The 26,251-nt window shown below is 49.3% G+C and overlaps 2 protein-coding genes across 20 annotated transcripts in view; one reads left to right on the top strand and one right to left on the bottom strand.

The window, feature by feature from the left end:
- Positions 1 to 26,251, bottom strand: part of CDC42EP5 (CDC42 effector protein 5) — a 149,099-nt gene that overhangs the window by 22,694 nt on the left and 100,154 nt on the right. For 14 of the 18 annotated variants that reach the window (XM_067719282.1, XM_067719275.1, XM_067719280.1 and 11 more), the window contains 2 exons: positions 17,871 to 18,032; positions 13,317 to 13,446 (listed from right to left, as the gene is read on the bottom strand). The exons of 2 other annotated variants lie outside the window; for them this stretch is intronic. The gene's annotated coding sequence lies outside the window, so the exon portion shown is untranslated. Of the gene's footprint in view, positions 1 to 13,316; positions 13,447 to 17,870; positions 18,033 to 18,682; positions 18,876 to 26,251 lie in introns of those variants that run through there. 2 more of the 18 variants (XM_067719292.1, XM_067719289.1) reach the window with 2 other exon arrangements.
- On the top strand, positions 14,059 to 24,705 carry LOC137214796 (leukocyte immunoglobulin-like receptor subfamily A member 6). 2 transcript variants are annotated; one of them, XM_067719059.1, is made up of 13 exons: positions 14,059 to 14,231; positions 14,391 to 14,426; positions 14,610 to 14,894; positions 15,042 to 15,344; positions 15,572 to 15,868; positions 16,135 to 16,437; positions 17,101 to 17,151; positions 17,857 to 17,964; positions 18,311 to 18,353; positions 18,439 to 18,476; positions 18,701 to 18,753; positions 19,535 to 19,699; positions 19,777 to 20,342. In XM_067719059.1, exons 1-13 carry the CDS (start codon positions 14,198 to 14,200, stop codon positions 19,918 to 19,920), a joined length of 1,860 nt encoding a protein of 619 aa, XP_067575160.1. In that variant the 5' UTR covers positions 14,059 to 14,197; the 3' UTR covers positions 19,921 to 20,342. The 2 variants fall into 2 exon arrangements, with proteins under 2 accessions (XP_067575160.1, XP_067575161.1); XM_067719060.1 differs by lacking the exons at positions 17,101 to 17,151; positions 17,857 to 17,964; positions 18,311 to 18,353; ... (1 more) ...; positions 18,701 to 18,753; positions 19,535 to 19,699 and adding an exon at positions 23,818 to 24,705 and having other exon boundaries at positions 14,061 to 14,231; positions 20,205 to 20,206.

Raw genomic sequence — 26,251 nt, forward strand, 5'->3', positions numbered from 1 at the left:
AGTCCAGGCCACAGCAGGGAGCAGACAGGGTTTGGGGGCAATTAAAACAAAAAGAAAAGCCTCTCCCATCTCGGGGTATTGGTGGGGAGAGGAGGAGGACCGAGGGAGAGGACAGGAAACAGGACGTCAGGACTAGTTTCTTCTTCCTGACCCTCTGACCCACCGGACACAGAGCACAAACTCAGGGCCCTGGGCCGTAGGGACTTTCCTGCATGAATGGACATCGTCTCCTGCTCTGAGGTCCCCAAGTGCCACCTGGAGGATGAGCCACGTGGCGGTGCTGCGTGGCCAGGGAGGGAGGGGTCTACCTTGCACTTGGACACCTCCCACCCCAGGTGTGTCCAGGGGGGCGACCACCAGGGGGTCACAGTGGGTCCTGTCGTGGTGGGAGGAGAGATCCCACCCGGACCAGATGGGGCAGAAGCAGATGCTCAGACACAACCCCTGGACAAAGTGGACATTGGGATGACGTGAAGGGTCCCCAAGCCTTCAGGGAGCAGAGCGAGGATGGACCCCCTGCCCACTGGGCCCGACATCAGCAGGGCCTCCAGCCACCCAGGGAGCAAACCCCACACACCCAGTCAGCTCCGACCTGGGGCCAGCAGGTACCCAGAGTCATCTCAACAGTGACATCAGACAATTGCTACCTCTGCCCTGGACACCATCCTGGGAGGAGTGTGGAGAGGGACGCTGAGATGGAATAAATGCCATAGAGGCTGTTGATAATGAGTGGGAGGGGCTAAGTATCAAACTCCAGTACTCTGTGTGTGTGTGGGTGTGTGTGTGTATGTGTGTGGGTGTATGTGTGTATGTGTGTGTGTGGTTGTATGTGGGTGTGGGTATGTGTGTGGGTGTGTATGTGTGTGTGGATGTATGTGTGTATATGTGGGGGTGTGGGGGGTGGGTGTATGTGTGTGTGTGTGTGTGTGTGTGTGTGTGTGGGTGTGGGTATGTGTGTGTGGGTGTATGTGTGCGGGTGTGTATATGTGGGGGTGTGGGGGTGTGTGGGGGTGGGTGTATGTGTGGGGGTGTGTGTGGGTGTGGGTGTATGTGTGTGTGGGTGTGGGTGTGTGTGGGTGTGGGTGTATGTGTATATGTGTGTGGGGTGTGTGTGGTTGTGTGGTTGTGTCTGTGTGGTTGTGTGGGGTGTGTGGGGTATGTGTGTATGTGTGTGGGGATGTGTGTGGGTGTGCGGGGGGGTGTGGGTGTGTGTATGTATGTGTGTAGATGTGTGTGTGGATTGTGTGTGGTGGATGTGTGTGTATGTGTGGGTGGATGTGTGTGTATGTGTATGTATATATGTGTGTGTGTGTCTGTATATGTGGGGTGGGTGGGTGTGTGTGGGTGTATGTGTGTGTATGTGTATGTGTGTGTGTGTGTGTCTGTATATGTGGGGTGGGTGGGTGTGGGTGTGTGTATGTGTGTGGGGTGTGTGTGTATGTGTGTGTGTGGGGGGGTGTGCGGGTGGTGGGTGTGGGTGTGTATGTGTGTGTGTGTGTATATGTGGGGGTGTGGGGGGTGGGTGTATGTGTGTGTGTGTCTGTATATGTGGGGTGGGTGGGTGGGTGTGGGTGTGTGTATATGTGTGTGTGTGGGTGTGTGTGTGCGGGGGTGTGTGTGTGGGGGTGGGTGTGTGTATGTGTGTGTCTTGCCATTAAGCGGGGGCAGCTCCTGAGACCAGATCACTGATAGACGAAGACTTTTCATTTCTTCTGCTGAACTGCCGTGCATCATGATCTTACACACACACACACGTACACACCCACGCACGCAAATACATGCACACACATGCACATGTGCTTGCACACATACACACAAATATAATTCATACCGATGACAGGATGTTCATTTATATGCAGTACTATCTAACTTCTCCACATTTTCATTTCCTAAGGAATGACATACACCACGTAGGGCTTTTAATGGTGCTTTGATAACACAAAGTAGAGTCCTGTCAATGAGAAATCACTGATTCCAAGAAGGTGGTACATTGTTTCATAATATAATAAAAAAAAGATTAAGTGATCAAAACAAATGATTTTTCTGAATTATAGAAAAGATTCAGCAACAATATAAAATAGTACAAAATCCCTACTTCAGATGACTGCATTTTGTTCTGATGGCATCAAGTACCATCAGCCTGAAAACCAGAAGCTCTTCCCCAAGCCCGGAGCTTCTTGATAAAGAGTTAGTGATTAGGGGAGGAGGGATAAACTAGGAGCTTCGGGCTAACAGATACACACCACTATATAAAAAGCAGATAAACAACAAGGACCCACTGTATAGCACAGGGAACTATACTCAATATCTTATAATAACCTATAATGGAAAAGATCTGAAAAAGAAAATATATATATATATAACACACACATCTGAATCACTCTGCTGTACACCTGAAACTAACACAACATTGTAAATCAACTATACTTCAATTAAAAAAAATTTTAAATAGGGATTAATGGTTCATTTAAATCAAATTATTTAAAATCTGAATAATTCAAATAAAAGGTGCCCAGTTTGAATAATAAATTTGACGCCATTGTTCTAACAGGGCTTGTTGAATAAGAGACCATGTTGTCTGAACTCTCTGAGGTCCTGGAGAAGAGAACCAATGCTGAAGGTACAGGCGCAGAACGTGAGTGAGAGTGAGGTTGGGTCGCTCTCTGAATCTGAAACCGAACTGGACAACAGAGTGAGTAAAGAAAACTATATTCAGACATAAAAGAAAAAAAAAAAGAGCTAGACAAATGCACATTCTTGTTATTATTTCTCCCAGGTTTTTTTTTTTTTGAGTGTATATATCATTGTTTTCTTTCCCACCAAGAAAAATAACTGAGAGGCCACTTTTACTGCTTTTTCACTTAAAAATCCTTCCACAGCGCCCTTGCCTGTGTGCTGCTTCCATGACAGCACTCGTAGGTTTGTGGCAGGTTCCATGGAGCACTGCCCTCTGTCAGTAACGTCCCCCTGCCCCTCTCCCACCAGCTTTCCTATCTGGGGTGACATCATATAAAAATGAGTGACGGGTCTGGTTGGCAGTAAACAGTGCTGCAGAGCTGCTGTGTCTGAGTGTCTGTACCGGCACGAGTTTCAACAGAGAGTGTGTCGCCATCCTTCTCATCCTGTTTTTTGGGAAGTGAGGGTTGTTGCTTTCACAAAGAAAGAGAAGTGCTTTTCAAAGGAGAGTGACTCTGACTGCAGAGCCCACATTCCTGGCAGCATGTGGGGCAGGCCCTCCTGCTGCAGCCACACCACCCCCGAATGTGCAGGACGCCTTCCTGGGTTCTGTCTCAGGGCAGAGCCCAGGGCTCTGGACCTGTTTCTTAGAGGCGCTGGTCAGCTGGGCTGGGGGAACTGGGGGTCTGGGCAGATATGGGGGTTTGGGCCACGAATCATAAAGCACATGGACCTCGACGCCCGGAAGGATTTCAGACATCAAGAACCTGGTTCTCTTCTCCTTCAATGAAAGCGACCACTGGGGCTGGGTGTCCCCCGGGGTTGAATGTAAAGCCTGGGATCAGCCTCAGGTCTGAGCCCTTGGACGGGTTGAGCCCCACCAAGTCCCAGGAGGACATCACAGACGGCGCTGCAGACCCTTCTCCGTCTCTCTTAGACCTCACCTTGCTAACCCCAGGACACTGACGAAGTCCCTCCCTGAACAATCCGGCTCTGCCTGTGAACCCACCTGGTACCGTGGGCTCAGCCAGCCCCTCCCTTGGGCTGTGACCCTGAGAAACCCCAGGTCTTTCCCTCCCTCCATGTCCCGACCCCCTGATAAGCCTCATCTTCACAGGGCCGGCCCCTCCCCGTGTGACACGATGGTAGGACTCAAAGTACTCAGGGGTGCGAGCCGCAGGACAGCCCATGCCCAGTCACAATGCCCGTGTCCTGTGAACCTCAGCGGAGTCCAGACGAGAATCCAGCCACCATCCCAGACCCACCTGGTTCTCTGTACACGTAACAGTCCAAGAAGCCCCGCCCACCCATGTTGGACAAACACGATTTTTTCTTTAGTGCATTCACACCCGTAGACTAAGAAACTTTCAGTTTAGAAATGACCTGAGCCAGCTTGGAGGCAGGGGTGAGAGTGGAGAGCACAGCCTAGGGTCACAGGATACAGAGGGGCACAGAGACAAAGCATTGTACCTGACAGGGTGAAACCTGCCCTGGAGAACATGAGGGAGGCCTGGACTGAGTTTCTCCCAACGAGCCACGTACGTCTCCGTGCACTTCCCGATGTAATAACATGAAGTTGTCGGAAGAATTTTCTCCTTTTGCATGTGGGAAACCTAGGTGTGTGGGTGAGGAAGCGTGTGCATTGGGAACAGTCAGCCTGTAGGGGCCAGAAGCTGAGCAAGGTTCCCCACCGATATTCTATACTGTGAGCTGTTTGTCTATGTAAGTGTCTGTGTGTCTATCTATGTAACCATGTATCCATGGATTTATCTATGTAGCTGTGTATGTATCTGTGTAGCTATCTGTCTAGTGTCTAGGTAACTATCTATATATCTAAGTATCTATCTATGTATCATCTAGCTATTTATCAATCAATCTACCTGTTTATCTACCTGTCATGTTTTTTATCTCTGATGAGTTAATACCATGCTTGTTTCATTTGGACTTGGGTTGAGTCTGGTTATGACACATCTAGCTAGAAACACCTTCTAAAACCCAAGGTCTTTGTGAGCCAAATAGAGAAATCTAGAGTTGGGCCTGTGAGCACCCACTTCTCTCCTGTTAGACCAGTGATGTAGGCCCCACTGTGGCCCCTGGGAGCCTGTCCTGCTCTCTTCCAGAACTGCCGGGCACTGTTCCCACCCCAGGACAAGTACGGAGAAAATGACGAGAGGCCGGCCATATCCCCTGATCCCGCCCACTTCCTGGGCTCAGGCCTCCAGGGACAGAGGGGGCAGGAGATACTGGGTGGGGTCTAGGCCCTACCCCATCCAGCCTCTACTCCAGGACCTCCTAGGCTCCTGGGGGGGGGACAGTCACCCCTGCAGTCCCTGCTTAGCTCTGTGTCACCTGGGCTGACCTAAGTTGGGAGGGTCAATCCCTGCATTATGTCCCTCCTGTCCCTCGAAGGGAAGAAAAGTCTATGTTGTCACAGTGGACCCTGAGACCCTGTTGTGCTTCTCTCCTAGGGTCCCTGCCCAGACCCTCCATCTGGGCCAAGCCAGATTCTGTGATCCTCTGGGGATGGCCTGTGACCAATGTGTGCAGGGGCCCTGCTGGGGTTAAGGTGTTCCACCTGGACATGGAACAGGATAGAAATCCTTTCACATCCCAGTTCGATCCACATGAGACAGAGGCCAGACTGCCCATCACTGTAGTGAGTGGAGACACTGCCCAGCATTTTCACTGCCTCTATTAATAGAGGCCCACCTTGACTGAGCACAGAAACCCCCTGGAGCTGGTGGTCACAGGCGAGGAGCTGTCCATGGGGCCTTCTTCCCTCTCCACCTGTTCCAACGTATCATGGTGTCTGGGGATCCCGCAGGCCTACCTCTCTGGGTGCACCATGTCTTTCCCCACCTCTGCCCTCCTTGGAGTCCAGGTACCGCCACCTCCCACTGGGCTCCTGTTCCAACAGGTGGAAGGCATTGTCACCAAAAACCCCAAAGTCTTTCCAGCTCCCTCCTCTCCTCCCCCTTCCCTCCCCGCTCCCTGATCCTCTCTCTCCTCTTCTCTATAGGAGCCATGTCTTGAGGAGTCCTGGATCCTACTCTGCAGAGGCGAACAGCAGCAATATGCTTTCCCTGTCACCTGTTTTCAAGCCCCTGTTTAGGTGCAGAGGGATTTTTACTCTTTGGATACATGCCTCTAATATCTGGCTGGTCAAATACTACTCCAGACATCTGGTGGTTTGACCTCTATATTGTCTGGGTGACCGACAACAGAGTGACTGACAGGATGTGGTGGTAATAAATCGAATGAGATATGCACAGAAGAAAACGGAAATCAAGGCAGCCAATCCATCCTCTAAACACTTGGAGATACTGAGTGCTCTGGAAACATGGTGTGTGTGGTGTGGAAGTGACACAGGGTGAGGAAGATGGACGCTGTTTTTATGGAAAACTGAATCCCATTGCTCTCCTGCACTCAAGAGATAGTCTAAAAACTTGGAGTATCTTTTTTTTGAAAACATGAGAAAGTTCTAGAACAAATCCGTCCTCATATTGTCTTTTAGACAATCCTACTGTAACATCTGCTTGAACATCTGGTCAACCTAACCTGTCTCTGGGCATGCAATTAGCACCTTGCAAATGAAGAAAAATAGGTTTAAGTCACAGAATTTGCCCTGTCCAAGTGCCAAGAGCTTTCAACTGAAGGAATTTTAAGTACTCTGTGCTCCATTATTAAAAAGTCTACAAACAATAAATGCTGGAGAGGGTGTGGAGAAAAGGGAACCCTCCTACACTGTTGGTGGGAATGTAAATTTGTGCAGCCACTATGGAAAACAGTATGGAGGCTTCCTAAAAAACTAAAAATAGAGCTACCATATGATCCAGCAATCCTACTCCTGGGCATATATCCAGAGAAAACTCTAATTTGAAAAGATACATGCACCCCAATTTTCACTGCAGCACAATTTACAATATCCAAGACATGGAAGCAACTTAAATGTCCATAGACAGAGGAATGGATAAAGAAGATGTGGCACATATATACAATGGAATATTACTTAGCCATAAAAAAGAATGAAATAATGCCATTTGCAGCAACATGGATGGACCTAAAGATTATCATATTAAGTGAAGTAAGTCAGAGAAAGACAAATATCATATGCTATCACTTACATGTGGAATCTAAAAAAAATGATACAAATGAACTTATTTACAAAACAGAAATAGACTCACAGACCTAGAAAACCAACTTCTGGTTACCAAAGGGGAAAGTGGGGAAGGATAAATCAGGAGTTTGGGATTAACAGATACACAGTAATATATATATATATATATATATATATATATATATATATATATATATATATATATATATACACACATATATATATATAAAATATACATAAACAACAAGGATCTACTGTATAGCACAGGGGACTATTACTCAATATCTTATAATAACCTGTAATGGAAAAGAATCTGAAAGAGTGTGTGTGTGTGTGTGTGTGTATATATATATATATATATATATATATATATATATATATATAACTGAATCACTTCGCTGTACACCTGAAACACAACATTGTAAACCAACTACACTTCAATAAAAACAAATAAAATAGTCTGTATAACAGCAAATCCAAGACTAAATGTACTCTTATGCTTTCAAAATGGGAGTAAAATAATCAATCTAGACTTTTGGGTCCCACTGTCCACTGGGTCCAGTTAAACAGTGGGGGTCAGGCACAGGATTTACTCTATTCTGAGACAAATCTCTTCTCAGCTCCACTCAACTGGTAGTCTGAAGAAAGGCAATGAGGATGTTATGTACAGAGTGGAGAAAGTCAGAGTCTGGAACATGCTCAGAATGACCCAGCTGATGGGAGAGTTGACCTACCATAGAGAAGAATCCACATGTTGGAATTTTGGGGTTCCCCTCACGTACCAATAAACTCTGCAACTGATCACCCTTAACTAAATCCAATCAGAACGTGAACCTCACCCTGGAGATGCAACTTGGGGTTAGAGTTGGGACCATCCTTCCCAGTGTCACAGGACATGTAATTGACAATAAAACATGGGTTCCTATGGATCCCAGAACACCCACGCTCCCAAAGTAAATTGGAGGTTAACCATGCATCCCAGTTAGATAGTGTTTTGTGTATCTCGTAAAGGCTTGATTGTAGAGTGAAACACATTCAGGAATCAAGTAGGATTGGACATGCCTGTGATATTTTTATTTCTTCTAATGTGTTAAGATTCACCCATTTGAAGACTTGCCCATGATAGTTTGTAATGTTTCCTTCTCTTTCCTTATAATTCACTTAATTTAGAAAATGCTGATTGATTCTGGGCATTTAGCTATAATTTAAGTAATTTAGCTTTCCCTTACCACCTTCAAATCCAAATTAATAAAATTGGTTATTTCTTTATTTTTCTTATTGCTTTAAACTGTTCTCCCAGAGGACTAATCCTTCTTCCCACTTTAGATTTGTGTAATTGTTTTGTTTATTTAGTCTTTCGTACAACACCAGACCTTCCATGAGGGCAGAGAACACATCTGCTTTGCTCAACTTTATCTCATTTCCTGGGATGGCCATGGGTTGACATGCCTTAATATTTTTTTAGTGAACAGGGATAAGATTCGTGAAAGGTGAATGGATGAATAAATGGGTCAAGTCCAAGAAGTCCTGGAATGGTTAAGGTGAGTGATCTCGAGCAGTTAGACAAAAGATCGTGTCATTGGAAAAAAATAAAAACAAAACACCTCATGGCATTTTCCCATCCTTGAATTACTGTGAGTTACTCTGAAAGCAGGACCTAAGACAGGGATGTAAGTGTGGGTAGTTTATTTGAGAAGCAAGAATGAGGGAGTGGGATAGGGAAAGCTTGAAGGAAAGGAATTCCTGAAATAGGGATGCATTACTGAGGTCCCTGCACGAGGTGATGTGAACAAGACTCCACCAGGATCTCTGAGAGTGTACAGAATACCCTGCAGAATTTTCCTTCCAAAGGAAGAGACACTTGGGAATGCACGCATGGACACCTGGGAATGCACGCATGGACACCTGGGAATGCACGCATGGACACTTGGGAATGCACGCATGGACACTTGGGAATGTACGCATGGACACCTGGGAATGTACGCATGGACACCTGGGAATGTACGCATGGACGCCTGGGAATGCACGCATGGACACTTGGGAATGCACGCATGGACACCTGGGAATGCACGCATGGACACTTGGGAATGCACGCATGGACACTTGGGAATGCACGCATGGACACCTGGGAATGCACGCATGGACACTTGGGAATGTACGCATGGACACCTGGGAATGTACGCATGGACACTCGGGAATGCACGCATGGACGCCTGGGAATGCACGCATGGACGCCTGGGAATGTACGCATGGACGCCTGGGAATGTACGCCTGGACGCCTGGGAATGTACGCGTGGACGCCTGGGAAGGTACGCGTGGACGCCTGGGAAGTTACGCGTGGACGCTCGGGAAGGTACGCGTGGACGCTCGGGAAGGTACGCGTGGACGCTCGGGAAGGTACGCGTGGACACTTGGGAATGTACGCGTGGACACTTGGGAATGTACGCGTGGACACTTGGGAATGTATGCGTGGACACTTGGGAATGTACGCATGGACACTTGGGAATGTATTCATTCATAGGAATGTATTCCTATTCCCCATTGCTTGGAATTTTCCCCAGGGATGGTTTCATTCTTCATGGTTTGGGGCTGCAATTGTTTCAGATAAGGTCCTTCCCCCAAATGTGGAGAGCCATGTAGGCATCCTTGAGAAGGGATGCTGTCCGTGGGATGCTGAGACCTACAGAGCTGTCAACCAGATCGAACACGAAATCAGCAGGTCACCCAGAGGGATATGAAACAGAGGCTGAAAACGTGTGCTTGAAAACCTGAAGTCAATGGATTTAATGCAGTGTCTGTTCACTTGACTCCAGCCCTGCTGAAAGTCTCTGCGTCTTTGCCTTCTGTATCATATGACAATCTTTCTTTCAATCCCTGCTTCCTCTTTTCCCTCCCACCCAATGTGTTCAGTTCTGAAGTTAGAAGGTCCTCTCACCCTTTTGAGAACAGAGCTGAACAATGGTTAGTCACCTCCTAGATCAGACCACAATTCTAGATCCTTTCAGGCCACACCCATTGGAACTGCTGCACATCTAGCCTAGGACCCCAGCAGTACCTAACATGGCAGCTCTCTAACAAAGGAAACCACAGCCCGGCCACCGAAGGTTGCTGCCCGAGGGAGGGAGAGAAAGAAATGGGCACTGGTTACAAGCCTGCACCTTTCTACACTGACTGAGGGGTAGCAGAGGCCAGATGACAGTGGCCTGGAGTGGAGACGGCTAACTAGGATAAAGGGAGAAACATGCAAGAATGTTCTGGAAGGCCAACAGAAAGAAAGGCAATAAACAAAGGGCGTCCTGTCCTAGTTGTCATCTGGTTCCATCAGCTCTTAAGGAAACTTCTGGAAATCCTGGCCTGGGAGAATGAATTTACTCCTATTTTTTTAAATCTTATTTATGTATTTATTTTTGGCTGCATTGGGTTTTCATTGCTGTGTGCAGGCTTTCTCTAGTTGCGTGAATGGGGGCTGCTCTTGGTTGTGGTGCGCGGGCTCCAGGCACGCAGGCTTCAGTAGTTGTGGCACGCGGCTCAGTAGTTGTGGCATGTGGGCTCAGTAGTTGTGGCATGCGGCTCAGTAGTTGTGGCACGTGGGCTCAGTAGTTGTGGCACATGGCTCAGTAGTTGTGGCATGTGGGCTCAGTAGTTGTGGTGCACGGGCTTAGTTGCTCCGCGGCATGTGGGATCTTCCCAGACCAGGGCTCGAACCCATGTCCCCTGCATTGGCAGGCAGATTCTTAACCACTGCGCCACCAGGGATGTCCTATTCCTATTGTTTTTATGAGGGTTTTACACTTTTAGATTCTTATTTTGTAGTATTATAGGCTTTCCAAATCAGACTTATCTTTATAATTCTTGCATCTACACAAATTTTTCATTGTTCTCTAGGTGCTAGGAAACTAGGCCAGTTGCCCCCCAAAAAGAGGGTGGAATATTAAAGGACTCAGAATGCACCATCGCCAACTTTTCTTTTTTTTTCACTGAATTTCTGGCAATGCAAGACCCTGCCCTCACATGGATTGTAGTTGTTCTGCTCTGACAGGGATATTGATTGGAAAACAGAGTTGGAAAGGCAGGATGAGCCAGTTCTTGGAGGACTATGAACACCAGGGAGAATATGCATGTGTAGAACTTGGGGAATTGGGCGAAAGAGGATGTGGTGGGAGGGCTGTATCATGCAGTGAGAGTGGAGGGTGTAGAAAGGAAGCAGACTGGAAAGCCCTAGAGACTCAATGATAAAAGTCACTCAACCATTAAAAAAAAATCAAATTAGTAGTCCCTATAAACTTAATTTCTATGAACTAACCATTTTCATATACACAAATCCCAACTTCACCCTGAATGTCAACAACAACAAAGGAAAATTCTATGGAATAAATGTAATAAGAAATGTGCAAAACTTAACCCATGCAAATGTATATCTTTCAAACATTTCTGAATGGCGGAAAAATTAGATTTGAGCAAATTAAGAAAATCACCTTATCCTTAGACAGAGTGACTCAGCATCACAAACACGTCAGTTCTTCGTAGGCTAATTTATAAATGTACCTCAGTCCTCCAAATACACCAACAAGCTTTTCTTCTTCTTTTTTTTTAAACTTTTTATTTTATATTGGAATATAGTCGATTAACAACGTTGTGATACTTTCAGGTGCAAGGCAAAGGGACTCAGCCATACATATACATGTATCCATTCTCCCCCAGACTCCCCTCCCATCCAGGCTGCCACACAACATTGAGCAGAGTTCCCTGTGCCATACAGTAGGTTCTTGTTGGTTACCCATTTTAAATATAGCAGTGTGTACATGTCAATCCCAAACTCCCTGACTATCCCTTCCCTCCATCCTTCCCCCCCGCCCGGTAACCCTAAGTTCATTCTGCAAGTCTGTGAGTCTGTTTCTGTTTTGTTAATAAGTTCATTTGTATCATTTCTTTTTAGATTCCGCATATAAGGGATATCATACGATATTTCACTTTCTCTGTCTGACTTACTTCACTCTGTATGCCAATCTGTAGGTCCATCCATGTTGCTGCAAATGGCATTATTTCATTCTTTTTAATGGCTGAGCAATATTCCACTGTATATATGTACTACGTCTTCTTTACCCATTCCTGTCGATGGACACTTAGGTTGCTTCCAGGTCTTGGCTATTGTAAACAGTGCTGCAATGAACACTGGGGTGCAAGTGTCCTTTTGGATTTTTGGATTTTTTTCAGGGTATATGTCCGGGAGTGGGACTGCAGGATCATATGGTAGCTCCATTTTTAGCCTTTTAAGGAACCTCTATACTGTTCTCCACAGTGGCTACACCAATTTACATTCCCACCAACAGTGCAGGAGGGTTCCCTTCTCTCCACACCCTCTCCAGCATTTATTGTTTGTGGATTCTTTGATGATGGCCATTCTGACTGGTGTGAGGTGATACCTCATTGTAGTTTTGATTTGCATTTCTCTAATAATTTGCGATGTTGAACATCTTTTCATGTGCCTCTTGGCCATCCGTATATCTTTTTTGGAGAAACGTCTATTTAGGTCTTCTGCCCATTTTTTCATTGGGTTGTTTGTTTTGATGATATTAAGCCTCATGAGCTGTTTGTAAATTTTGGAGACTAATCCCTTGTCAGTCACATCATCTGCAACAAATATTTTCTCCCAATCCGTGGGCTGTCTTTTTGTTTTGTTTATGGTTTCCTTTGCTGTGCAAAAGCTTTTGAGTTTAACAAGCTTTTCTTCTTGAACTAGACACGTTGATACTAAGCTCCATATGGAAAAATAAAAACGTAAGAATACTTAGGAAAACACACAAAGAGAAGAGCTATGCGGGTAGTGGGGACGAGATCAACCAGAAATTAAAACACACCATACAGCCTCTGAGTCGTGAGGAAATAAAGCCTAGATCCGTCTGCTTATTATGACAGAAGAAACACAAGAAGGATTGGCCGTATTTTACAGGCATTTAAAAGTACTGGGATATTATAAACAATGTGATTTCCACGTGAATGGGTGCATTTGGGAGAAGAGAAGCTTTTGCTATGGCATAGGGTCAGTAGCTGCTAAACTTATAAAGTGAAAATTTAATAAGGAGCATGATACGTACAAACTCTCAAAGTGCCTCCCCACAGACCAGTGATTAATTACAAAGGGGAAATAACAGCCTTACTCTGGAGAAACCTGGGGCATGCCGAATTAACTAAGTCAGGAAAGACCCAATCACCAAAAAGGAGAAACAAGGACAATATGGCTTGAGTGGTATTCCACCCCAAAATGCACAACTGGCATCTAGCCAGGAAGTGGTTTGGGCAAACCTCCTATTCTGTGTGTATCACGCTTCCTTTCTCTGCAGGGTCTGCCCTTCCTCAGGAGCCCTCAGTCACGTCTCTCATCAACCCCAGTATGACCAAGGCTGTGAAGGAAAGAACCCAACATCTCCATTCGTTTTAAATCTCATTAACCCAAACAGGATTCCATGATCTAGGAGCGTTTGGAGATGAACACAAACCACTGAAGTGGGGGGAGAGGAAATACCTTGGGCGGGAACCATTGATCTTCTGACCGTCCAGCTCGAAAGCCAGCATCGGGCTCGCGGCACTTGATGGCGTATTTGGACCGTGTCTGGAGCTCACATCTGGGGTTTATGACGCGCAGAAATTGTTTTCTGAAAAAGGAGACGTCACGCATCTCATTTGGGATGGTAACAGAGACTGACGTGTAGGGAAACAGCTGCTCTGCTTCCTGTGAAACCTTTAGTGTCGAAACCCGTGCTGGGGGTGATAGGCACCTGCCCGAGGTATCCTTAGTCGGCGTCGCCTCCCAGGCTCTGTCCTCTTGTCCCTCTGCTCACACGGGGTGGGCAGGAAAGTCACCGTGATTTCGAAACTCACTACCTGCGCTACCTTACTCCGCGCAGAAGGATACTGAGTTCTATTTGTATTATTATCATTTTGTACTCTTAGGATGAGCCCTGAATTTCCCCTGAAGATCCCCCAAGGCACCTTCTAAGTGCTGGAGATGAGGAGACAGTCCTGGATTACCCGGGGGGGGGGGGGCGGCCACGTTACCACCAAGGTCCTGATGAGTGAAGGAGTGAGGTACAAAGGTCAGAGCCAAGGTCAATGGGACTCAGAAGCAGAAGAAGGAGAGACGCGCCTGCGGGCTTGGAAGATGGGAGGGGCTGAGTCCGGGGACTTGGCAGCCTGCAGAAGGCCGCTGCCCACTCCAGCCTGAGCCCTGTGGAAACTAGTGCCAGGCTTCTGGGGAGGGGCAGTTCCCCTTCCTGTGGGGCTGCTGACGTGACAGCCCCGTGACGGGGAGGACCAGCCTCCCAGTGGACACACCCTCGGGTCTCCGTCCTGAGGGCACCGTGATCTCCTCCATCTGCACCGCCTGGACAACAGGGACGAGACGCCATGACCCCCAGCCTCACGGCCCTGCTCTGCCTCGGTGAGATGGAGGAGGGGGAGGGGAAGCCCCAGCCAGGGACGGACCCCTCCCCACAGCCAGGCTGCTCTGTCAGGAGACCCCAGGACTCAGGAGGCCCACGGGTAGGAGAGGCGCTGCTCAGGATTCAGGGCGAACCTCTCACAGGGGTCTCTCTTCCAGGGCTGAGTGTGGGCCTGAGGACCCAGGTGCAGGCAGGTGAGTCTGTCCCCAGGTGTCCCAGCTCCCTACTGATCATGGGGACAAGGGGCCACCCTCAGGCAATGGGGTGGGGAACAGCAGTTCAGGGCTGAAGGAGGGGGAGTCTGGGAGGTTGGGGGCTGAGAGCTGGGGACCTGGGTGTGAGGATGTCTTGTGACGCAACCTCTGATGTCCTTCCAGGCACCCTCCCCAAACCCACCATCTGGGCTGAGCCAGGCTCTGTGATCCCCTGGGGGAGCCCCGTGACCATCTGGTGTCAGGGGACCCTGGGGGTACGGGAATTCCATCTGAATAAAGAGGGAAGCTCACTTTCCTGGTACAGACAGCCCCCACTGGAGCCCGGGGACAAGGGCAAGCTCTCCATCTCATACATGACAGAGTCCTACGCAGGGAGATATCACTGTTACTATCGCAGCCCCACTGGCTGGTCAGAGAGCAGTGGCCCCCTGGAGCTGGTGGTGACAGGTGAGAGGACACTCGGGGGTCCCAGCATCGGGCTCTGCCCTCAGGAAGGGGGTCTGCTCTCAGGGGTGTGTCCCTCTCACAGCCCAGCCCTGGGGGAGGAGAGGGGCGCGTGAGCCCCATTTGACAAGCTCCCTCCTTCTTTCCTAGGGGCCCACAGCAAACCCACCCTCTCAGCCCTGCCGAGCCCTGTGGTGACCTCGGGAGGGACCGTGACCCTCCAGTGTGGCTCATGGGAGGGACTGCACGGGTTCATTCTGACTAAGGAAGGAGAACCCAAGTCCTCCTGGATCCTGGATGCACAGCGAGGCCCCCATGGGCAGACCCAGGCCCTGCTCCCCGTGGGTCGCGTGACCCCCAGCCACAGGTGGACGTTCAGATGCCACGGCTTTTACAGGGACACCCCCCAGGTGTGGTCGGCCCCCAGTGACCCCCTGGAGCTCCTGGTCCCAGGTGAGGAGGTCCCACCCTGGCCTCACGTACTTCTTGAGGCACGAGACAGATTATTAGATGCTTTTCTCCCAGGATTGTCCCAGATGAGAAGGTGGGGTGAGGGGGGAGCAGGGCGCACAGGACAGAGACACAGAGTGTAAGCGACTGTGAGGCCTGGGGACCAGGACGGGAGAAGGGGCTTCATGGGAGGAACCAGCCCCTACAGCCCAGGGCTGGTCTTCCCCCAGGTGTGTCTGGGAAGCCCTCCCTCCTGACCCCGCAGGGCCCTGTCGTGGCCTCTGGACAGAGCCTGACCCTCCAGTGTCGCTCTCACGTCGGCTATGACAGATTCGCTCTGTCCCAGGAGGGGAGACAGGCCCTCCCCCAGAGCCCTGGCCGGCAGCCCCAGGCTGGGCTCTCTCAGGCCGACTTCCCCCTGGGCCCGGTGACCAACACCCACGCGGGCCGGTACAGATGCTACGGTGGACACAACCTCTCGTCCGAGTGGTCGGCCCCCAGTGACCCCCTGGACATCCTGGTGGCAGGTGAGGAGCCAGCGGGTCAGTCAGGGACCCAGACTCTGCACAGGCCCTGCCGGGGGAGCCCCAGCTGGTGATGCTGGGACCAGGCGTGAGGGGTCCCCAGGGAGGGAGGGAGGGAGTGAGACAGAGAGAGACGGGGGTGGGCAGGGAGAGGGAGAGACTCGGAGAAAACAGAGACAGACAGAGATGAGGGGCCTCAGGGAGGCCCTGCTGAGTCGCAGCTCGGAACCAGGAGGCGGGCAGCCCCTCACCCCCCTTCCTCTCTCTAGGGTGGTTCCCTGACACGCCCTCCCTCTCGGTGCAGCCGGGCCCCGTGGTGGCCTCAGGAGAGAACGTGACCCTGCTGTGTCAGTCAAGGAGCACAAGGGAAACTTTCCTTCTGTCCAAGGAGGGGGCAGCCCAGCCCCCACTGCGTCTTAGATCAAAGTACCGAGGTGGGCATTTCCAGGCCGAATTCTCCATGAGTCCCGTGACCTCAGCCCACAATGGGACCTACAGGTGCTACAGCTCACTCAGCAGTAACCGCTACCTGCTGTCACACGCCAGTGCCCCCCTGGAGCTCACGGTCTCAGGTGAGGGGCCCCAGCCCTGTCCCCTCTGTGTCCCTGTTGTCAGCTCTGAAGGTGACCCCCTTTCTAGGATAGGAGTGAGGGGGGCTCCAAAGGAGAGTCAAGGGAGGGTGATCCGGAGGGGGTCCAGCCTGCAGAGGGACGGAGGGAAACCAGGCCCTCCCGTCCCTGCTGCTTCTCACGTCCCGTCACCAGACTTCTCAGATAGGAGGAGGGGGAAAGCCAAGGGCAGCCCCAGAGCAGAGACAGCACCAGAGTGTGAGCAGAGGGGGCATCCCAGGGAAGCCGCAGCCCCTCACCCAACTACAGGCATTTTCCCAGGATCCTCTGGGGACACCACCACCCACACACAGGGCCCAATTCAAGAGCTGGTGAGCCACTGGGGCCTCTGCCCAATATGTGGACACCTGGCCCCAGGCCTGTCCCTTGAGGTCCTCAGCTGCTCTAAATCCTGACCCAATCTCAGCACAGCTTGTGTCCCAGGGGGGCTGGGAGTCAGATAGAGATGCTGGAGTGACCACAGGCACCAGGAGCTCTGAGGCTGGTGGATGAAGGGTGGGGGTCAGGGAGAGGGAATGACCCCTCGGGGCCCATCCTGGGGGAGGAGCAGTGGGCTGACGTGGGGAGAAGCAGCCCCCAACCCTAACCTCCTGTCCTGACCCCCAGGAGGCTCTGAAGTTGGGGCCCTTCCCCCCACGGAGCCAGGCCCGCAGACGGGTGAGTGAGGGTCTGTGGGACATGGTGTTGGGTCCAGGGGGGCAGGGCTCAGTTATGGCCTTAGTTCACGCACCTCTGGAGACAATGACTTAAACCCCCTTCCCCTGCCTGGGCCTCAGTTTCTCCAAGTGTAAAGGCAGAGAATCATGGCCCGGAGCTTAGATTTCCTTCAGTTCTGACTTCTGGCTCTGACCCCCCAGGAGAGGAGGCCTCACAGGGAGGCCCCTGAGGATGTGACTGTATGGGGGCCTGTCCCCAGTGCCGCAGTGGTGGTGGCATTGTACGGGGAGGGGGAGGGAAAGATGAAGAGTCCACCGCACACAGCCGGCCCCTCCCCCAGTCCCTGCTGTGGTGGGGGAGGGCAGGGTAACAAGGAAGGACGCTCGGGTCCAGATGAGACCCTCGGACAGGCCCCCCTGCAGATGAGAAGCCCCCAGAGCACAAAGCTGGTGTCCACTTTGGGCGGGGCGCGGCAGGAGGACATCAGGGAGCCCACAGCCCTGGGTTCCAATCCCAGCTCTGCCACCTCCAGACTGGGTCACTGGGGTTGGTGAATTCCCTCTCTGTGCCTCAGTTTCCTCATCTGTAAAATGGGTGGGGTGGGTTAGAGGAGATGAATGCACAGACCCAAGCACGAGCCTGCACACAGTAGGTGCTCAATTAAATGGCATCTTGGGCTCACTCATGACGTCACTGGTGCCCCAGGTCTCAAATGGTACCTGAACGTCCTGATTGGGGTCTCGGTGGCCTTCGTCCTGCTGCCCCTCGTCCTCCTCGTCCGACATCGGGGTCAGAGCAGACGCAGGAAGTCTGGTGAGTAGGGAACAGGGTGACTCAGACCCCTGGAGGTGGTGGGCTTAGGGCACCAGCCGAAGGGAAACCTAAGAGATGGGCAAGGTCAGCTTAGAAAAAGATTGTCCAGAGTCTGAAACTCAAAAATCTAGAAAGAAAACACATACTGTCAGCTGACATGTATAATTTCAGGTATTTTCCTCCTTTTCAATCTCATGAAGTGTTGAAACATGTACGCAAGTATGAGTTCAGGTCTCCTTCTTTCCTCCTGAATCCCGAGTGAGGGGCGGGGGGCGTAAGAGTCCCAGGGCTGAGCCTCTGTTATCTGCCCCAGCCCAGGGCGAGGCTGATTTCCACCCTCCCGCAGGGGCTGCAGACCCAGAGCCCAAGGACACAGGCCTGCAGAGCAGGTAACTCCCGCCCCGAAGACCCCCAGGCCCGCCCCGCCCGCAGCTCCCCCTCATTCTCCCCCTAACACGCCCGCCTCCTCCCCAGCTCCTGCCCAGCCGCCGCCGCCCAGGACCAGGCCCTCTGTGAGCAGAAGAGGACGGGGTGGGGGACACAGGGTTCTGGAGGCACCTGTGTGGGGGAGGAGAAGGCTGGGAAGGGGTGGGCTCAGGGGGTGCGCACTGAAACCCCACACTTCCCCTCACCCCTGGGTCTCAGTGGCCCCTACTGGATGCACTGCGGGAGCTCCAGCCCTGAGGGGTCTCAGGGGATCCCACCAAGCGATACACACCCTGTTCCGCCCCAGCAGATGCTGCCGTGAAGGACACACAGCCTGAGGACGGGGTGCAGCTGGACCATCCGGTGAGACCCCTACTCCTGTCCAGGCCACCAGAGACCTTCTTGTTGCCAAACTCAGTCCAATGGACACGTCTCTGTCCTCACATCCCAGCTCCAGCAGCGTCCCACACTGACCTCTCCTTCCGGGCTTCCTGGGTCGTCCTGCTGTGACTCCACCCCTCCTGCTTCCTTGTGACCTCATGGCCCCTCCTTCGGGGTCCCCTTTCCTGGCTCCCCGTCCTCTGTCTGACCTTCTGGCGTTGCAGAGAAGCCCCACGTCTCAAGAGGATTTGTGAATAAGTGAATCACCTGAAAGTCCCCAGGCCCCCCTTCCTTCATTCACCCAAAAGTGGTGCACAAGGAGAGCGCATCCCCCCGGCTCCCTGTAGGTGCTGCAGGTGCAGCAGGGAGCTCACCTGGTGGGTGAGAAGACTATATGTAAAGAAGCAGGTAGCGTCCTAGAATGCAAGGTCCCGATAAGGAACGTAAAGCAAGAGAAGGTGACAGAGTGCATGGTGGGGGGGCAGCAAGTGCAAAGGTCCTGAGGCAGGGACGTGCTTTTGCAGGAAGATGGCTGTGCGTCTGGAGCCAAATGTGCAAGGGAGACAACGTGTTAATACTGAAATCAGAACCGTAGAAAGAATCCAGAGGCTCCAAGGTGTTAGGAGGTCCCCGGAGTTTCCATCAGGAAAGTGACCTGACCTAAGGTTTTAAAGCATCACTCTGCCAACACAGTGGAAAGCTGACGGAAGGAGATCACAGTGGATCCAGGAAGTCCCCTTTCTGTCCTACTCTCTCCCTCCAGCAGAACAGGCAGGATGCAGACCCCCAGGAGGGGACGTACACCCAGGTGAACCACTCAAGATCAAGACTAAGGCGGGGGGTGGCCACCTCTCCTTCCTCCCTGTCAGGGAGATTGCTGGACACGAAGGACAGAAAAGCGGAAGAGGACGAGCAGAGGGACGGTCAGGTGGGTCCCATCCTGTCCGGGCCCCCAGGCTTCCCCCACCCCAACCACACACCCTCCCTCCCTCTCCCCCACCGCAGGCCGCCTCATCTGAAGCCCCCCAGGATGTGACCTATGCCCAGCTGAACCACTCGACCTTCAGACGGGAGACTGCAACCCCTGCCCCCCAGTCAGGGGAGCCCCCAGAAGAGCCCAGCATGTATGCTGCTCTTGCCGTCCGCTAGCCCAGGAAGGACCCAGACCCCACGCTCCAGGGAGGAAGACTGCACGGACCCCGGAAGGCACAGGAGCTGCCTGCCCGCAGTGGACACCGCCTAACGACCATCAGACAGCCTGGACTCCCAACACAGACCACCAGGAGCCCCTGGGGCCCTTGGGCAGTCACCTGATTCTACCCTCAAAGATAACTAATATCCTTACATTTGGGAAATAATGCAACAGACTGCTCAAAAATCAATGTGTGAGTTGAAAACCAAAATCGAAAAAAAAAAACAAAAAAACAAAACAGAAGTGGGAAAATGTTTTCAATGAATGATAATGCAAATAATACACATCAAACATATGAAATGAGAAAATTAAGAATCATGAATGAATATATTAGAAAAGGCTTCAAAAATCGATGACCTAACGTATCATACCAAGACTTCAGGAAAAAAATAGCAAATTATTTCAAATGAAGGTAGAAGGTGGGAATAATAATGACAAGGGTAGCTAATAATGAAGACAACCAAAAAGTAGAGAAAATCAATTAAGGCAAAAAATAAACTCATTCTTGTAAACATTCATGAATGCTAGCCACCACAGCCGAGGGAAAAAGAGAGAAGGCTCACACTTCTAATAGCATGAAAGGGATTGCAGGCAGCACTACAAATCCTACAGACGTTATAAAGATAGTAACAGAACATTATGAGAAATTTGACGCCAACATACAGAAAATGTAGATGGGATGGAAATCTTCACGTGTACAATTTACTAAATGGATATAAGAATAAATGGAAAATCTATCACCTTATACATTGACTCTAATCCAAACTTACCCACGACTGAACTATATAGAATCTAACAAAGTCAAAATGAAAGAAATAGGAGAATGCTGGTTCCCGGGGTTGGAGCGAGGGGGAAATGGGAAGATATTGGTCAAAGGGCACAAGCTTCCAGTTATAAGATGAATAAGTTCTGGGGATCTAATATACAGCATGGTGGTTACAGCTAATCACACTGTATCCCATTCTTGAGTGTTTCGAAGAGAGCAGATCTCAAATGTTCTCACCAAAAAAAGAAATGGCGACTGTGTGATGGGATGCAGACAAATGCTGTGACGGTCATCACTGCCCGACGTGTAAGTGTGCAGTTCAGGCGGCTTCACTGGTGATTTCTTCCGAGCACTTATGTACTCGTGAAAGACACACACACACGCACACACACCCCCAAATTGCACAAACATTTCCCAAGAACAGAAAAAGAAGAAACATACCTCAACACATCAGATCAGGAAAATATTTATACCAAAACCTGACAAGGGAATTATACATGGGGAAGTCACAGGAAGATCTCTCACATGAGCTTAGATGGAAATCCCTAAATAAAGTGTACACAAATGAGATGTAGTGATACATTAAAAGGACATTACTTCATGACCATACTGTGGGGTTTCTTTTCGAAGGATAGAGTAACTTAAAATTTTAAAAATCTGTCACATAATGCAATACCTTAATAGAACAAATAAAAAATAATCACCTGAATAGATGCAGACAAAGCCTTTGATAAAATATACCAACAATTCCTGGTGAAAATAAAAACACATCAGAAATAGAAGGGAATTCCCTTTCGTTGATGAGGGCATGCTTAACAACACTAGACGTCATTTGTACAGGTGAGAACCTGAGGTCCTTTCGTCTACGACTGGCAATGATCCAACTATGTTCCGTATGACCACTTGTATTCACCAGGGCCCTGGAGGCACCAACCAAGTAAGTGAAACAAAACAAGGCGAGAAGCTCTGAAGTGGATAAGAATAATATTGTATTACTAAGAGACTGCCAGCTGTGTTTGTAGAAAATCCAAAATAATGTAAAGATCTTTTACTCTAATTAAAAAGTTTTCCTGCATCGCTGCATACAAGGTCAATATATAGAATTCAACTGCCTTCGAGAATTCCGGTTCTGGATGGAGATGAAGTAAATGAATGTCTCCCTGTTCCCTGACTTTATACCAGTGACCTGATTGTATACTGCTGACTTCCAAGAGCCGTAAGATAATATATTTGGGCTGTTTTAATCCACCAAGTTTGTGGTAATTTGTGGGACAAGGAAACAATACAACCACTTGAATTTTCTTTTGATTAGTGTTTGCATAGTAATTTTTCATCCTTCTACTTTTTTAATGTGGTAGAATATACACACCATGATATTCACCACCACTTAAACATCATTAAAGTGCGAAGTTAGTGGCCTTAAGTACATTTACCATGTTGGGCAATCATGACCACTGTCCGTCTTCCAGAACATTTTCATAATCCCAAACAGAAGCTCTGTACCCATTAAGCAAGAACTCCTCATGCCCCCTGAACCAGGCACTGGTTATCTCCATTCAAATTCCTGCCTTAGGGAGTCTGGCTACTCTAGGCTGTTCGTGTCGGTGAAATCATACAAAATGCGACATTCTGTGTCAGCCTTAGTTCACTCTGAATAATGTTTCCAAGGTTCATTCATATTGTTCACTCTTTTACTTTTAACCTATTTACATGTTATATTAGAAGTGACTTTCTGGGACTTCCCTGGTGGTGCAGTGGCTGGGAATCCTCCTGCCAATGGAGGGAACACGGGTTCGATCCCTGGTCTGGGAGGATCCCACGTGCAACTAGGCCCGTGCGCCACAACTATTGAGCCCTCACGCCACAACTACTAAAGCCGGCGCACCTACAGCCCATGCTCCACAACAAGAGAAGCCACTGCGATAAGAGGCCCACGCACCGCAATAAGAAGCCGGCGCACCGCAACAGAGAGTAGCCCCCGCTCACCGCAACTAGAGACAGCCTGTGCACAGTGATGAAGACCCAACACAGCCAAAAATAAATTTATTTTTAAAAAAAAGAAGTGAGTTTCTTATGGACTTCATAGTGTAGGTGGTGGTTGTTTTCTTAAACCAATCTTACAAGCTCTTTTAATTGCTGTGTTTCGCCCATTTACATATAATATTATTAGTGATAACACTGTTATTTAGGTTTGTCATTTTATTTTTTCAAGTTTTGTCCCCTCTCTTTCTTGTTCTTCTATTTACCCTTTCCTGGGATTTAAAAACATTTTTAGCATACCATTTTAATTTCTCTATTGGTGCTGTGACTGTAAGTCTTTGACTGCTGTTGAAGGGGCTGTTCTAGAGATTATCAGGTACATACTTAACTTTACACAGTAAAGACAGAGCTAGTATTTTACCTCTTCAAGGGAAATGTAGAACCCTTACAAATCTATAGGTCTCTTTATTCTTACCCCTTTATGTTGTAGTTGTTGTATGTGTTATTGCCACATAGAAGCCCAGGGCTGTGTCGGGGCCAATGGGGCCAGGTCAAGGTGAGTGAGCTGTCCCCACACCTCCTGCTGCAGCTCCACAACCACCACCCCCATCACCTGAGGGGAGAAGAGGAGGTCTGGGCTGATGGTGACTACTCTGGGGACGGCTATGGAGTGACATCTTGGGAAACTGAGGCCATAAGGGCAACCCTGACACTTCAGGTCCACATCCTTTCAGGACAAATTGAAACCCCACGTGTTCATCTTTGCCTCCTGATTAGATGCAAATGAGACACTGGAGATGCTCACCTCCAGGTACCGGGACTGGCATGTTTAGTTCCAGAGACTCATTCAAGATCAAAGAGATTACTTAAGCATTTCTGCATCTCCTCACCCATACCCTGTCTTTTTTGTTCTCAGGGGTAACTGACATTCTCAGTCCATCACAAAATAAGTCAGACGCCAACAGTGATGAGTAGCAGAAATGCTCAATTTTGGGTTGGGCTCCGAGGGTCACAACCTGTTAATGGAATGCAGGTGACCTGAGTGGACACGTAGGCATCCTGGGGTGATTTGGGTCTGCTCTGACCTCTCTGACCTCTTTTTCCACAGTTCCTACCCTCACACCCCCAAGACTACACAGTGGAGACTCTAATCCGGATGGGCATGGCCGGCTCAGTCCTGCTGGGCCTCAGGATTCTGCTCTTTCAGGCTCCACACGGCCACGGAGGAGCCCAAGATGCAGCCAGGAGGTAAACAGAGGGAACAAACCCACCATTCGGTGAGTTCGATCCTTGTATGACTAGGAGGTTTGGGAGGCAAATCTGCAGTATGAATTGAGGGAACTGTCTGCTGAGAATTTCACGGGGTATCAATGCTGGCATGCAGGAAATGCCTGGGTTCTTGCTGTAGAGGCTCTTCCGTAATTAAAGTGTGGTAATTTCCCTCCTTACCATTACTGATTATTCTTGACTACTCCCCTTCTTTTTTTACTCCTGTGATTTGAGGCTACATCTGCATCGCAGGTTTGGGTCCACACCTGAAGTCACCTTCACGCTCTGCCACTTTCTTGTAATACATTTTGCTTTATTTCTAATTTCCACACTCACTGGTGTGTGCTATTGACCTCGATCCCTTCAGCCTAGAACCAGAATGTTTTAAGCAACTGAGTAAATGGGTGAAATTCAGGTCTAGTTTAAACACATAAATCCAAAACCATTTCCGAAAACCCTCTCTGGACCCCCTCAAGGCTTATTCCCCTCTAAAATGATACATGGAAGAGTTTCTGCCAAAATACCATCAGTTTGAATGAGCACAAGGTGGACTTCCCTGGTGGCGCAGTGGTTAAGAATCCACCTGCCAATGCAGGGGACAGGGGTTCAAGCCCTGATCCAGGAAGATCCCACATGCCATGGAGCAACTAAGCCAGTGTGCCATAACTACTGAGCCTGTGCTCTACAGCCCGTGAGCCACAACTACTGAGCCTGTGTGCCACAGCTACTGAAGCCCACGCACGTGCAGCCCGTGCTCCGCAACAAGAGAAACCACCGCAATGAGAAGCCCACGCACTGCAACAAACAGTAGCCCCCACTTGCCACAACTAGAGAAAGCCTGTGTGCAGCAATGAAGACCCGACGCAGCCAAAAATAAATAAGTAAATAAATTTATGAATGGGCGCAAGGTGTTTGAAGCAACAGCCAGGTGGTGCGCTGGCAAACCAGCTCTATGAAAACATCCCTTTTTCTCAGTGTTATGATTTGTGTACATTATCTGTTGCTTTGGTAAATACTCCCTTCATGCCCAACTTCAAGATGCCCGTTTGAATGCACTGGATACACAGCTGGGAACAGCATCAACTTTCACAAGAATGAGCCAACTGTGGCACCTCGCAGATGACCCTGAGGTCCTTCTATTCTGTAGGTCATAGTAATTTCCACCTCAATCTTATGCCACGGTTTCAGTGGAATTGTGATGCCCACATCCTAGTACATTCACATTAGACGTAAATAGAAAACAGAGGCATAATCAGTTGTGGGAGACACGCTGAGCCCGACATGAAGGTTTAACATAGGAGATGTGAGTCCAAGCAGGTCGGACACGCCCAGGTCTCTCACATGTATGCATTTCTCCCCTGCTGACCCCTTCACCTTTGCCCCTTAATGATAGTTTGGGTGAGTATAGAAGGCCTCACTGACAGTTAATTCCTTGACTGTATTTTCCCCATATCTTTTGGCGTTTTCTCCCTTCAATTTCCTTCCCTTTGCTGCGAAATAGCAAGACATATTTCATGTATAGACACATGCACACTAGCAATTGTAAGTTCTTGCTACATCTCTGTAAAAGACCAACAACTGGCCTTTCATACTGTCGCAGACATTGTCCTCACTGATTTCATTCTGAAATTCACAATATCCATGGGCCCTGTTCTTTCTACTCCTCATCTACCTCAACTTTCTAATTCCAGTCTCTCCGAACTGCATCCTAAACAAACTCCTCAATATTGTATTCCAAGTTCATAATTGGCTCTTCAGCTGTATCTTCTCCTTGATGGAAAGAATATCTTGAGTGTATTAATGAAAGTATTCTTTTTTACCTGTAAGGTGTTTGCCTAATTCATTGCTAAAATCCTATATACTTCTGCAGTATAATCCCTTTTGCTGTTTCCAGAATTTATTTTCCTTCTTCAATTTTTCAGATGTGTAAACATGCTTAAATTAAAATGTTTCATATATTCCTAGTATTCTATCTCCTTGGATAGGATAATACAAGTTACTAACTCTGCAGATAGTCTTCTTAGCACTTTTTCTCAGTATTAGGATTTATCTCTTATGTTCATTCCTAATGCTCAGCTTCCAGACACGTGATTTTCTATAGAGAGTTTGTCCCAGGTCTGTCCTGACATTCAGAGATGAAATGGGTGACTTCTTGTGGCTGCCCTGCCCCACAGCATCCGCTCTCTCAAACTCAGCATCTGACTAGGCATGTACCTGGCAGAGATGACCCCAAGTGAGCCTCACACTCACAGGTGGGACAGATATCCATGTAC

This window comes from Pseudorca crassidens, chromosome 20, assembly GCF_039906515.1.
Source record: "Pseudorca crassidens isolate mPseCra1 chromosome 20, mPseCra1.hap1, whole genome shotgun sequence".
In the NCBI taxonomy this organism is placed as follows: domain Eukaryota; kingdom Metazoa; phylum Chordata; class Mammalia; order Artiodactyla; family Delphinidae; genus Pseudorca; species Pseudorca crassidens.

What these genes read in the sequence shown, in the direction of transcription:
- LOC137214796 (XM_067719059.1), top strand. Translation starts at nt 14,198, where the DNA reads ATGACCCCCAGCCTCACGGCCCTGCTCTGCCTCG. An exon ending in CCTGGACATCCTGGTGGCAG is followed by an intron (nt 15,869 to 16,134) that starts GTGAGGAGCCAG and finishes TCCTCTCTCTAG; the next exon opens with GGTGGTTCCCTGACACGCCC. An exon ending in CCTGGAGCTCACGGTCTCAG is followed by an intron (nt 16,438 to 17,100) that starts GTGAGGGGCCCC and finishes CCTGACCCCCAG; the next exon opens with GAGGCTCTGAAGTTGGGGCC.